Source organism: Streptopelia decaocto (genome assembly GCF_964273445.1).
Source record: "Streptopelia decaocto genome assembly, chromosome: 5".
Classification (NCBI taxonomy): Eukaryota; Metazoa; Chordata; class Aves; order Columbiformes; family Columbidae; genus Streptopelia; species Streptopelia decaocto.
The window spans coordinates 22,136,567-22,148,717 of NC_138659.1; the positions used below are offsets into that span (position 1 = coordinate 22,136,567).

The 12,151-nt window shown below is 41.7% G+C and overlaps 1 protein-coding gene across 1 annotated transcript; it reads right to left on the reverse strand.

Moving 5' to 3' along the window:
• Positions 1-2,742: 2,742 nt before the first annotated feature.
• On the reverse strand, positions 2,743-11,766 carry RTCA (RNA 3'-terminal phosphate cyclase). Its single transcript, XM_082053451.1, has 11 exons — positions 11,582-11,766; positions 11,360-11,460; positions 10,303-10,446; positions 9,070-9,193; positions 8,542-8,600; positions 7,880-8,021; positions 6,504-6,628; positions 6,318-6,376; positions 5,603-5,697; positions 4,308-4,412; positions 2,743-3,950 (listed from the first exon to the last, which is right to left on the reverse strand). The coding sequence occupies exons 1-11, from the start codon at positions 11,624-11,626 to the stop codon at positions 3,852-3,854; spliced, it is 1,098 nt and encodes a 365-aa protein (XP_081909577.1). The 5' UTR covers positions 11,627-11,766; the 3' UTR covers positions 2,743-3,851.
• Between the last annotated feature and the right edge of the window lie 385 nt (positions 11,767-12,151).

The following is a 12,151-nucleotide window of genomic DNA, read 5'->3' on the forward strand; positions in this document are numbered from 1 at the left end:
GTACTCAATATGCTTTTCTGTATTGATTTTAAGCAATAATATGTAACTATTTGTAATTAATTTTTGGTTTTATCATCTTATTTCTAGGGTTTACGGAAGCTGCCTTGTTTTCAGCTACCAGAGCAACCTGAGGATTCCCCACACACCAGAAATCTTCTGAGTAAGGTAGAACTGATTATCTAATTGTCTTCTGCCATGTTTTCTCTTGAAGAAATACTGAACTGGTACAGTGCTAAGCTCATTTTCCCTCCATGTTTCCTGTAGCAGGAAGTAACTTCCATTTAAGAAGTAGCCCCTCAACTTAAGAAACAAATAAAAAACTCCATCAAAACAAACAAAATGCCCCTTCCCCCAACAAACAAACCAACCAAAACAAACAAAAACACAACAAAAAGCATAAGCCTTTTACCTGCTCATTAAATGTCAGCTGCAGGAGTGGTTAAGCTCTGTTAACAAGGTGATACAAATAGGCCCCTTGTATTCCAGGAGGAAATGGTGATTTACTGAGCCATCTGGATCCTCACAAGTCTATGGGACCAGATGGGATCCATCCTAGGGTGATGAGGGAGCTAGCAGAAGAACTTGCCAAGCCTCTCTCCATCATCTTCCAACAGTCCTGGCTCACTGGGGAGGTCCCATATGATTGGAAATTGGCCAATGTTACCCCAGTCCACAAAAAGGGCTGCAAAGCTGACCCTGGCAACTACAGGCCTGTCAGCCTGACCTCGGTGCCTGGCAGGGTTATGGAGCAGATCATCCTGAATGGAATCACACAGCACCTTCAGGATGGACAAGGGATCAGACCCAGCCAGCATGGGTTTAGGAGAGGCAGGTCCTGTCTGACCAACCGGATCTCCTTTTATGATCAGGTGACTCACCTGGTGGATGAGGGGAAAGCCGTGGATGTGGTCTATCTGGACTTCAGCAAGGCCTTTGACACTGTCTCCCATAATATACTCCTGCAAAAGCTGGTAGCCCGTGGCTTGGACAAGTGTACTCTACGCTGGGTTAAGAACTGGCTGGAGGGCCGGGCCCAGAGGGTGCTGGTGAATGGGGCTGCATCTAGCTGGCGGCCAGTCACTAGTGGTGTCCCCAGGGGTCGGTGTTGGGTCCAGTCCTATTTAACATCTTTATTGACGATTTAGATGAGGGGATTGAGACCATCATCAGCAAATTTGCTGATGACACCAAGTTGGGAGGGAGTGTCGACCTGCTGGAAGGCAGGAGGGCTCTGCAGAGGGATCTGGACAGACTGGAAAAATGGGCTGATTCCAATGGGATGAAGTTCAATAAGGCCAAGTGCCGGGTGCTGCACTTTGGTCACAACAACCCCCTGCAGCGCTACAGGCTGGGCGCAGAGTGGCTGGAGAGCAGTCAGACAGAAAGGGACCTGGGGGTGCTAATTGACAGGAAGCTCAACATGAGCCATCAGTGTGCCCAGGTGGCCAAGAAGGCCAATGGTATCCTGTCCTGTATCAAAAATAGCGTGGTCAGCAGGACAAGGGAAGTGATCCTTCCCCTGTACTCTGCATTGGTGAGGCCACACCTGGAGTATTGTGTTCAGTTCTGGGCCCCTCAGTTCAGGAAAGACATTGAAGTGCTGGAGCGAGTCCAGAGAAGAGCAACAAGACTGGTGAAGGGACTTGAGCATAAGACCTATGGGGAGAGGCTGAGGGAGCTGGGGTTGTTTAGTCTAGAGAAGAGGAGGCTTAGAGGTGACCTCATCACTCTCTATAACTACCTGAAGGGAAGTTATAGCCAGGTGGGGATTGGTCTCTTCTCCCAGGCAGTTAGCAATAGGACAAGGGGGCATGGGCTTAAACTCTGCCAGGGGAAATTTAGGCTGGATATTAGAAAGAAATTCTTTACAAAGAGAGTGGTCAGGCATTGGAATGGCCTGCCCAGGGAGGTGGTGGACTCGCCGTCCCTGGAGGTTTTTAAACTGAGATTGGACATGGCACTTAGTGCCATGATCTAATAAGCGGACTAGAGTTGGACCAAGGGTTGGACTCCATGATCTCTGAGGTCTTTTCCAACCCAGTTGATTCTGTGATTCTGTGATCAGAAAAAATGTAGAACCTCCATCTTTGAAAATTTTCAGAACCCAACAAGGCCTTGAGCAACCTGATGAAACTTTTAAGTCAGAGGTGCTTTGATCAGAAGGTTAAATTAAATTACACCTAGCCATCTCTTCAGCAGGAATCTCCCCATTAGAAGTAAAATTAGCCAAGTAAAGATCCATTCAAATGTGGTTTAGAAGAGCTTGTTTTCTTAAGCACAGAGAACAGCTCCTTGTGGCTTTCTTTCAAGTTTTGTGGGAAAATACATTCTGAGTTCTTCCAAAAGAAAACACTGCAAATCAGCAGCAGCACAGACTAGTAATTCAGAGAGGTGCTCTACATCAGCAGTCGGCTCTGTGGTACGAACGCACTTCAGCGGGTGTCTGCTGCCTCCTGCAGACCGTTCCCAGCCTTAGGGAAAAGGAACCGTCATTTGGTCAGACATTAACAGCATCCCATTCCTTTGCACTAGTTTTTGGGTGGGGAGAGAGAAAGAAAACTAAGAAGAAAGATATTGTTAAGCAGATAGTTGGTGAACATTTTTGTGTATCAGCAAAGGATTTTTGTCATGTTAGAAATGCACCGTAATGCAATTATCTTAATAAGTACAACAAACAATACTTCAAGTTACAACTTCAGTTGTTTAGATTTAATTGTCACAACTGAGGAAAAAAAATCTTAGAGCAATGGGTGAAGTCTGGGTTATGGAAAACCTTGAAATAAATTCAAGCTTCTAAAGTGCGTTTATATTGTTTTGGTTAAGTGATTCAGTTCTTTGTATGCCAAACAAATGATGCTCTGTCTCTCCTTTTACTTCAGAACAAGCTTTTGTAGCGCTATCAAGGCCAGATTGGCAGAAAGTCTTCCTTATTTCATCCACAGATGGGGGATTTTATATACCTAAATATACCTGCGTGTTTATGCAGTGCCGTGTACATACATTTCTGTACCTGTGTGCCTATGCATGTGTGTTCAACAGCTGAAATCAAGTACACCCTTTAAAAAAAGACTACACAACAACTTGGTGAAAATACAGACTCAGCTAGCATGTTAACAAGGACAACTATAGACAGAAAATCCAGTCATATCATAAGTTAATATTTTGTGTTTGCGATGTAATGTTTTTTAGCTTGCTTGAGAAGGTTTTTTTAAAAAATAGATGAAATCAGATGTAAAAGAAGATTATTTTACGCATTGAGTGTTTTTTTTCTGTTGGGAAAGAAATTATCCTTCTGAAAAGTTACTTTGTATCCAACTCCCACTAACACAACCTGCTGAGAAAACAGCAAATATAAATACCAGGCTTTTATATGGTGATACTGCTTTATTATTTCCTCATGCACGATTTAAACAAAATGGCTAAAGAAGGAAAGCAATACAGATTTGATGGTACACTGCATTCCTTATACCTCATAACATAAAGGTTCCCATTTTCAAAACTGAAATAGTTATCTTCTACTGTGGTGAATCTGAAGTTTTAAAGCTTCTAATTGAAGCTCTCAAATACATACAACGTATTCTATTTATTGTCCTGTCTGTAGTCATTCTGCTGCTAATACTTTAAAAAAAAAAAAAAAAAGGAGAGAAGCGTAAAGTTGCCATTTTTCACACCACAGATTCTCAGCACATCAAGGAAAAACTCGACATCATCCTTGAAGTCAAAGCCCTCAGATGTGACAGAAGGCTCCTCCTGTTTATGCGCATATCATACATCCATTGAAATGTAGTGCAGTACATCACTGAGGTATGTTGAGTTTTGCTTTTGTCAGTTTTCTGCCTTTTTTTAAAGCCCTATAAATTTGAGTTTATCATCCCCATTCCTTGGCACTCAATGATGTAGGTATCTGTACTGGAATCTTCCTCTTCCGATTTTGTCACGGTAAATTTGACCTAAAATAGGATTAGAAATATATCACTAATTAAGTTATAACATACGTAAGTTTAAATATTCAATATCTGATTTCAAATAATCGTATTGCCATGTGTTTATCAATATTACAGCTTTGACTGATTTCATTAAGAAATGTTTAAATAAAAGTGGTGAAAGTATCTAACCATTCTAAAGGCATTTAACTGTAATGTATGTTCGTTTTCTACAGGTAAACTCCCATATAAATATTGTAGCAATTATTTTGCTAGTGCTTTTTCTGCATGATTAAGTTCAGTTCACAATGCCTGCTAAACCACACGTTTCCTAGTTGCTGCATGGCAACTGACAGGGAAAACTTCCTGAAGTTTTGGACTCACCTTTGTTAGCTGCTCTGCAAAGTGTATAGCTGTTTGAGTATGAAGTGTAATTGGTCCACTTTTCACTCGAGACACCCCCTTTGCTAGTGCCATAAAAATGATCAGCTGAAAAGGAGGAAAAGGTAGTAATTAAGTAACTCTTCAAATCTTAGGAACTTATTGATTAAAAAAAAAACAAAACACGAAAGTATAGAAGATGTAAAAATGTGGTTTGCCAAGTTTCCTAAACGTTCATGGTGCTGAGTGTGAAGTGTGATCCAAGGCGCAAGAAGCCTGGAAATAACTGCTGTAATACCTATTAAAGAAGGGCTGCTACTTTTCTCAGTGGAGTTTGGCATTTACTACATTTAACTTGGCTCTCCCTCACCCTCCTGCCCCAAAACTCCCCGAAGTCAGGTTAGACTCCAGATTATTACTTTTGTGTGGAGAGAAAAACCTCAGGAAGGATTTTTTTGGTGTTGTTTTGTTGGTGGTGTTTTTTTCTTTTTTAAAATTATAACACTTTCTGGTGATGTAATCACCAGACAGATACTTAAAAATTCTGATTTCAGTTACAAACATCACCATGACAAGTACTCAGTAAAGTATCAGGTAAGTCTGAATAGTTCCCATACAGCCTGAATCTAGCTGTGGCATGTTCCCACCAAAATTGTACTGTGCACACTTTGGAAAAAGTAGGATGAGTCCTAGACCAAAATACTTCCTATTCTACTACATAATAGTAATGTGTGACCAGGTGTTTACAGCTAAAAGGTAATGTCTCCTACCTAGAACAACCCAAGACTCTTGCCAATCTCCATTATTGGAAATAAGATAGTGGAGGGTGGAAGTTCTTAATTCTCAAATGAAATTAGGTGAGCATGACAAACAGGAACACCTCTTAGATATTCTATTCTCTTATAGCTTCACTTAGTACCGTTCTTAATGTGTAACCAGGGAGCTATTTTTACTCCACTACATGGGGTGCCAAATAGACGCAAATTCCTACCTCTTTTCTTCCATACCTACTAAAATTTGCAGAAAGGGAAAAATTAATAGTGTTGGTGCAAAGCCAGGAGCATCTGTGGTTCCTGTGAACTGTATGTAATTTGCTAATCCTAGCGATATTGTGACCACACCTGGAAATCTCCTAAGACTTCTAATTATCAACTAATTATGTAAAGCCATGCCTACCTGTGGAGATGCAGTCTAACTTTGAAATCTCATTCTTCCCTTGTTCATACTTATTTACAAGTCATACATACATGCATGCTCTTTCTACTTCAACCTCATGTAAAGCCATTCAGAAGCCTTACTTGGTCTTGCAGAGAATCGTCCACAGTTCCACCATGTTTAAGATTCCTAAGCAGTATCTCAGCTGCTTCAATGCCAACCTTGTCAGGATTCTTTCCTAACAGAGAAATACAGGAGATTAGGATGCTGCCAATTATTATTTAACATTCTAAAAATGCAGAAAGGAAAAAAAAAAAAAAAAAGACGACATCAAGGAAAGATCAACTTTTTAAACGCTATTTCCATGCTCTTGCCTCAAATGTCTTCTTAAAAAGACTCCCATCTTATGATGGCACATAGTAAGTAGCCCCACTTACAGTCAGAGAAATATTTTATTCAAATGATTTAAAACTAAAATAACTTCTATTCCTTTTCATCTAGATACACATCAACACTCAGCACTAATCAAAAACTTCAGGGGTGAACCACAAAGACTGTATGTTCTTAAAGTCCAGAAGTATTTTCAACTCAGTGATCCGTAACAATCCATTCTGATAAAAGGTGAGTTTAATAATTTTTATATTTTTGTCACTAGGCAGAAGCAGCTTAGAAGTATAAAGTGTAAGATTCCATTTACTATGTTTAAAATCTGCTTATTTCCACTGTCCTTTATTACTGAACGTCATCCATTTAAAAAAGCAACACTCAAAGCATCACATCTTTGAACAAATTATACTTCAGATTCCTATTTATTAATAGCACATTAAATCTGTGAGGTGTACTTCATACAACTCTCACCTCTTTTGCCAAGTGATGACCCAGCTAACAAACAGCCTGTTGAAGTCTCTGCAACAACACTAAGCAGAAAAAAATCAACATTAAAACCAAAATCACTCACATTATACTTAACAGATATGTAATCAAGATGTAAATAATCAACCAGCAAGGTTATAGGTGTCAACGGAAAGTTTGGGCTCATCTTACATTATTCCACTTCCAGTCCCAACGGCTTGATCATCAGGTTCTCGAACAGGCTGAATGTTAATGTAAAGATCCCTGATTTCTTTCCTGATGCATCTCACAGCTGCTGCTGACATGTCTTTTGCCAGCTAACAAGGTAAGAGGTAAAAAACATTAATTAAATTATGCAACTATAGTAATACTTTTTCCTTGTAAGTTGAATTATTACAGTGGATCCCTGAATAAAAGGGCTATTTTATCAACTAGCAAAACAAAAGACTGTAATAAAATCCGACAAGCAAGAATTGAACATCATCTTTTCTGAGAATTTTCTCACAAAATTAAGGTAACATTAAATGCTGAACAAATGAGAATTAGAGTGATATAAGTAGAAGCTTCAATATCAATAGAAATTCAAGAACTATTCTCCATTCATAGGGAGAAAGATTTGATTTTAGTTTTGATTATCTCAAAACATGAGTTTGTAGAACAAAAAAACAAATAAAGCACACCCCCCCAACAAACATACAACCACCAACCAAACAAACAAACACCAAAAAACAACCCACAACCAAAACCAAACAAAAAAAACAACCCACAATTATTATGTACAGGATGTACTCTGTAAGATATAATATATAAAATAACGATTTTAAATCATGGGCAGGTGGGGACATATGAAGCTTATCCCATACTTGTGATGCAATCATAGCCAATACTAATAGGTTTGAAGATTTTAAGATCAAAACCAGCTCTTCAAAAAGTAACTCAGTTTCTCCTTTTCCTTCCTTTACTAATTCCTAGCCTGTGCATGAGAAGGAGCCTTGGAGAGATCCCGCCACTTATTCTCTGCAAAAACAGACAGGATAGGAATAATAGAAAGAAGGAGGTAAAAAGGAGCAAATTTCTCTCTGTTTTATCTTTGGCTAAACCTACCCTTAACTTGTTCTGTCTAACACCCTTAGCAATGGTCAAAAAATTTGATGTAGTCTGACCTCTGCCTATTACAGTGCACCATAGTTTACCCATAAATCTATGAACGAGGGCCATGATTTCAGATTTAAAATAATTGATGTAAATATGAACAATATGTACATCAGATATAAGGTACACCTCAATATACACTAAGAACTTTTGAAGAGTCATATGAGGGATAACAATTACATCATTCCCATTTCCTGTTTTAGGTGCTACCATATTCCTATGCAATAAATGCATTTTAGAAATGTCCAAAATACTATTCTAAAGCCTGAATAACTGAAACTATTTAATAAGGCTACTTAGTTTGTATGTGAAAAACTGCAATATACAGGAACAGCAGATATATGTTAAGCAGATCACATGCAATTTTATATAGATATATGAAGTTGGACAGTATCAGAGCTATTATCAAAACTTACTTTTATAGGCAGCGCTCCAGCAACAAATGCTCTTCCATATATCTTTGTCACCGTGCCACGTTCTGTTAAGTTTATTGGGCTCAACTCTTTGACTGGTGACATCTGGACTACAACTTCACCACCTCCCTGAGGATAGTAGCCCCTATTTAGGAACAGTAATAAGATATCATTAAATGCAAAGAGCACATGGAAACCAATAAGAGTCAGAATGCTCTAAATACATTTCATTATACATTTTTATGTTCTCTGTTACTGTACATATGAATTTTCTTGATGTGTTCCTTACAAATCTTTATGAGAGAATTAGGTTCTCTAACAGTATTACCTCATTACACTTAATATTAGCTACCTAACATCAATATAACTGGCACCTCAGAAAAAGCTCAGTAATGTACTGCCTGTTCAGCAGGCGCTTCCTTTAGGGGTGCCCATAGGAAACATTAAACAGCAGCTGAAGACTCAGCAATGAAAAAAAAACAGACAGGAAAGAACCATATCCCATTCATCATCTGGTGGCACTACACACAGCGGCAGCTGATGCAGATTAGTTCATCTATTATAAATTCATTCTCGGCTTGACTGAGGGCACCTTGTGTGCGTGCCTCTGCGCTCGCGCACTGGTTCAGTAAGGCCTGCCTCTGCCACATGTCTGCGTAACTCACCTCTTTTTTATGTCACAATTAAATGTGAAATTGAACTTTTCAACTATTGGCTTGAAAACCTGAAAAACAAGCATACATAAAAACATAGGGTGAATCTGTTTTACATTTGTAATTTTCTACTATTTTATGCAGTCTTCCAAAAAGAAAAATATTTAAACACACAAATTTCAGTTACATTATTGAAAAAAAAGATAGCCAGTCTTATACATACAGCTTATTTGACGTTCCGCATACTTCATTCTGAATAGTCACTTTGTGTAAAAGGATTTTCTTACAGAAGGAAGAGAAAATCTTAGCAATTTACAGCACTTCTAGAATAAATAATATATTTTCTTTAGTAATAAAAAGCAAACAGACTAGTTGCTGCTTCATGAAATTCCGTGAAACACTGGTTGCTTTCTACATGAATAGTGCAACACCTAATTCCACAATTACAAATAAAATTGCAGCAAGAGGAACAGAAGTACAGTAGTTACGTTGCATGTATATGCATGAAATATGCACCAAACCGAAGAAATGTTCCCCTACCATGACTGTGTAGTCTATCTGAGGAGCCATCTCAGCATTAGTCCCACCTTTTAAACGAAGTTCTGATGGGGAAGCAGCAAACAGCACACAGGGCATTGCTACCTGCATCAGCAGACATACGCTCCTAAAAGCAATTGCAAGATAATCACAGAATCATTACATATCAAAGGCAAATGACCTTCCAGAGCATTGATAAAAGTATGTGATTTTGAACATGATCTGTAAAGTAAACTTATTTGCCTTAAAAAATACTAATTTAAAACTTCATGTCCTTAGCAAGTCTAAATATGAAGGGTTTTGTTTCACAATAAGCGCATCTTTAATATTCCTGTTTGAAATAAAAGTAATGTGGCTTACTTAGTATACTGATCCGACTGTGAAAACTGTAGGTTTAGCTAACAGATGATAAAAGCAGAAATGTCTTAGGCAGCAATTTCAACATTTTAATACTTATTTAATAACAAGATGTTTAGAAAAGTACAGAATTGCCTAGCAGCTGGTGAGCATCCTGCACAAGAAAATTCAGCATAGAAAATATGCTTTTAAAGTAATTTGTTCAGCAAAACAAAACAGTTATCTCACAGGGATTTCAAACATAATTTTGAATTGTGAAAACAGTGATCACCACTGAACTGAAGAAAACATGGGTTTGTTTTCTTAAATAACTTCCAAATGTTTGTGAACCATACTGTCTCCCTTTTTTTGTGTGTGTGTGCTTAATTACTAATTCTGCTGCATGGTTGCTTACTCAGACCTTTCTGTGTTAAGTAAAAGGCATCACCATGATTGTTTGTACTACTGCAGCTCAGAAAAATATTTATCTTAGCTTAAAGCAAACTTTAACCTATGCCTAAACTAGCTTATGCTTCCAAACAACTGTTCAGCCCAGCTTTCCATACCTAAACCCAACTTGGTTTTGCAACATGGGCAGCTTTTTTTGCTTAACATTAATCAAGTGTTCAACTTATAGATCAATTATAATTGTAAAACTGTTACACCTGCATATACTTCATTCATATATATCCTGGCCATTCTAAAGGTTCTTTGGTCACATGTATCTGTCTCAGGCAGCACAGATTTTGGCTCATTATGTGTGTAATAATGTTCTTTTTTTCCCCTCACTGTTTTGTGATAATTTTAAAGTTACAAAAAGTCTTCTGTCATAATTTTAAAGTTACCAAAAGCAGTTAAGAGCAGTTACTCATCAGTCATTACCCATGTACAAAGACATACCCTGCTGTTTTTGTATCTGCTATGTGGGTTCCACCTTTAATCTTCCCAGGAGTGAAGGTTATTTCTGTTGAGCCAATTTCTCCACCTTCCAGCTTCCCCTCACATAGATCTCGAATCATCTCCAATCCAGACAGATGCTGAGGCCTTGGAGTGACAAAACAAAGATATATGCAAACAGACTACATTCTTATGTTACATTAAAAGAACTACTAAATACCAACTAATAAATACTACAACTGCAAATTTCGGATCAAACAAGGATCAGAAATTCAATCTGGTTCCTACAGTACTTCTGAGTTCACAGGAGCCAAGAGAGCAGCATTCAGGCCCTTTGCAGGATTCTACTGTGTTTCCCATTAGAATGGGTCCAGGCAGACAAGACACAGGAGCAGTCGCTTGTCATAATGTGATAAATGCTTGGACAAAAATGCAATGGTTAATGATGGGAATGCTGAACTGGAGCCAAGCCAGTAACTGGTAGCCAGAGCCACAAGAGAGCCAACAGCTTTGTTATTTATCTGTTTCGCTGTGCCTGTGTTTCCATTTATTTGAGTAACTTAAACAGGAAAGAAACAAACTTCTTAACCCCACACGCTGGGTGAATCACATTTTGCTGAGGCACTACATGACCTCAAACGTACTTCAGGTTTCACGCCATGCAGTCTGCTTAGCACCTTGGAGAATATTTCTGATGCTCTGTGGGGGTGTCTGACCGGCGGGTCCGGGGCAGCGCCGGGCGGGACCAGCGCCAAGCGGACAGGGCGACGGGTCCGGAGCCTCCGGCCGGGGGGCTGCGGGGCGCCCAGTCCGCGGCCCAGCTTTCCTCCGGCTCAGCCCTTCAGCCGGGGTTTTCTGTCAAAAGGGCCTTCTTAAAGCGATAGAAATACTTGCGGTTTGTTCTTGGAAGTACTTCGGGCAAAATCAAGCCAAGGCGTCTGCAAGGCCACGTCCCCGCCGGGAGCGCCTCACACACGGCCGCGCTGACCGTGCCCGGGGACCGCGGCGCCCCGAGCCAGCCCCCGGGAGAGCGGAGAGAGGCCGCGGGAAGGGCCGTTACCTGAGGCCGGGCTGGCTCCTCCCGGCGCGGATCCGGCGCACCCGCAGCGGCAGGCCCAGCAGGCAGCTCAGCGCCGTGGACACTCGCAGGATCTGCCCGCCCTGCACGGAGAAACTGCGCTCGTCAGCCGGTACAGCACTGCCCGCCCAGCCCGCCACCGGCCCGGCCGCCACCGCCGCTCGGGGCGAGGTGCGGCGAGCCCAGCCCACCGCCGGAGCTCACCCCCTCCATGATCCCGCCGTCTATCTCCACCCGGTCCCCGTCCATGGCTGGCGGTGAGCGGAGCAGTGTCTCGCAGAGGCCCCTGCCGCGCTGACGGGATGCCGGCGGGGCCCTGCACACAGCGAGCCCTCGGCGAAGCAGCTCCCGGGACCGCGAACGCTACCCGGAAGCACGCCCGAGGTGCGATGCGGTGCCGGCGGCGCTGGAGCAGGCGCAGAGCGGAGCCAGCTCCCGCCCGCCCTCCGTGGGTGGGCAGGGGCGGCTCCGCTGCAGGAGCAGCCACCGGGTTCCAACGCACGGGCAGCCGCGTAGTGGGTGCAAGAGCTTCCTCCTCCCCGCGTTAAGGACCGCGTCCCGGCACAGGGCGGAGCTGCAGCGGCTCGGCGTCCCGGAGAAAGCAACGCCTTCCCCCCTTCCCGAGGCTCTTGGGCCGCAGCGGTGACAAACGCGGCAGCCCGCAGCCAAGCAGCGGCTGGGGCGGCAGCCCCGGGGGCACAGGTGTGCCCTGCAGCACTCTGTTGCCCCGGAGGAAAGTAGCGGGATTCTGGCCGTCACGTTTACAACAGAGTA

What these genes read in the sequence shown, in the direction of transcription:
- RTCA (XM_082053451.1), bottom strand. Translation starts at nt 11,626, where the DNA reads ATGGACGGGGACCGGGTGGAGATAGACGGCGGGATCATGGAGGGG. An exon ending in ACGGCGGGATCATGGAGGGG is followed by an intron (nt 11,461 to 11,581) that starts GTGAGCTCCGGC and finishes TTCTCCGTGCAG; the next exon opens with GGCGGGCAGATCCTGCGAGT. An exon ending in AGATAGACTACACAGTCATG is followed by an intron (nt 8,601 to 9,069) that starts GTAGGGGAACAT and finishes CTTGTTTTTCAG; the next exon opens with GTTTTCAAGCCAATAGTTGA.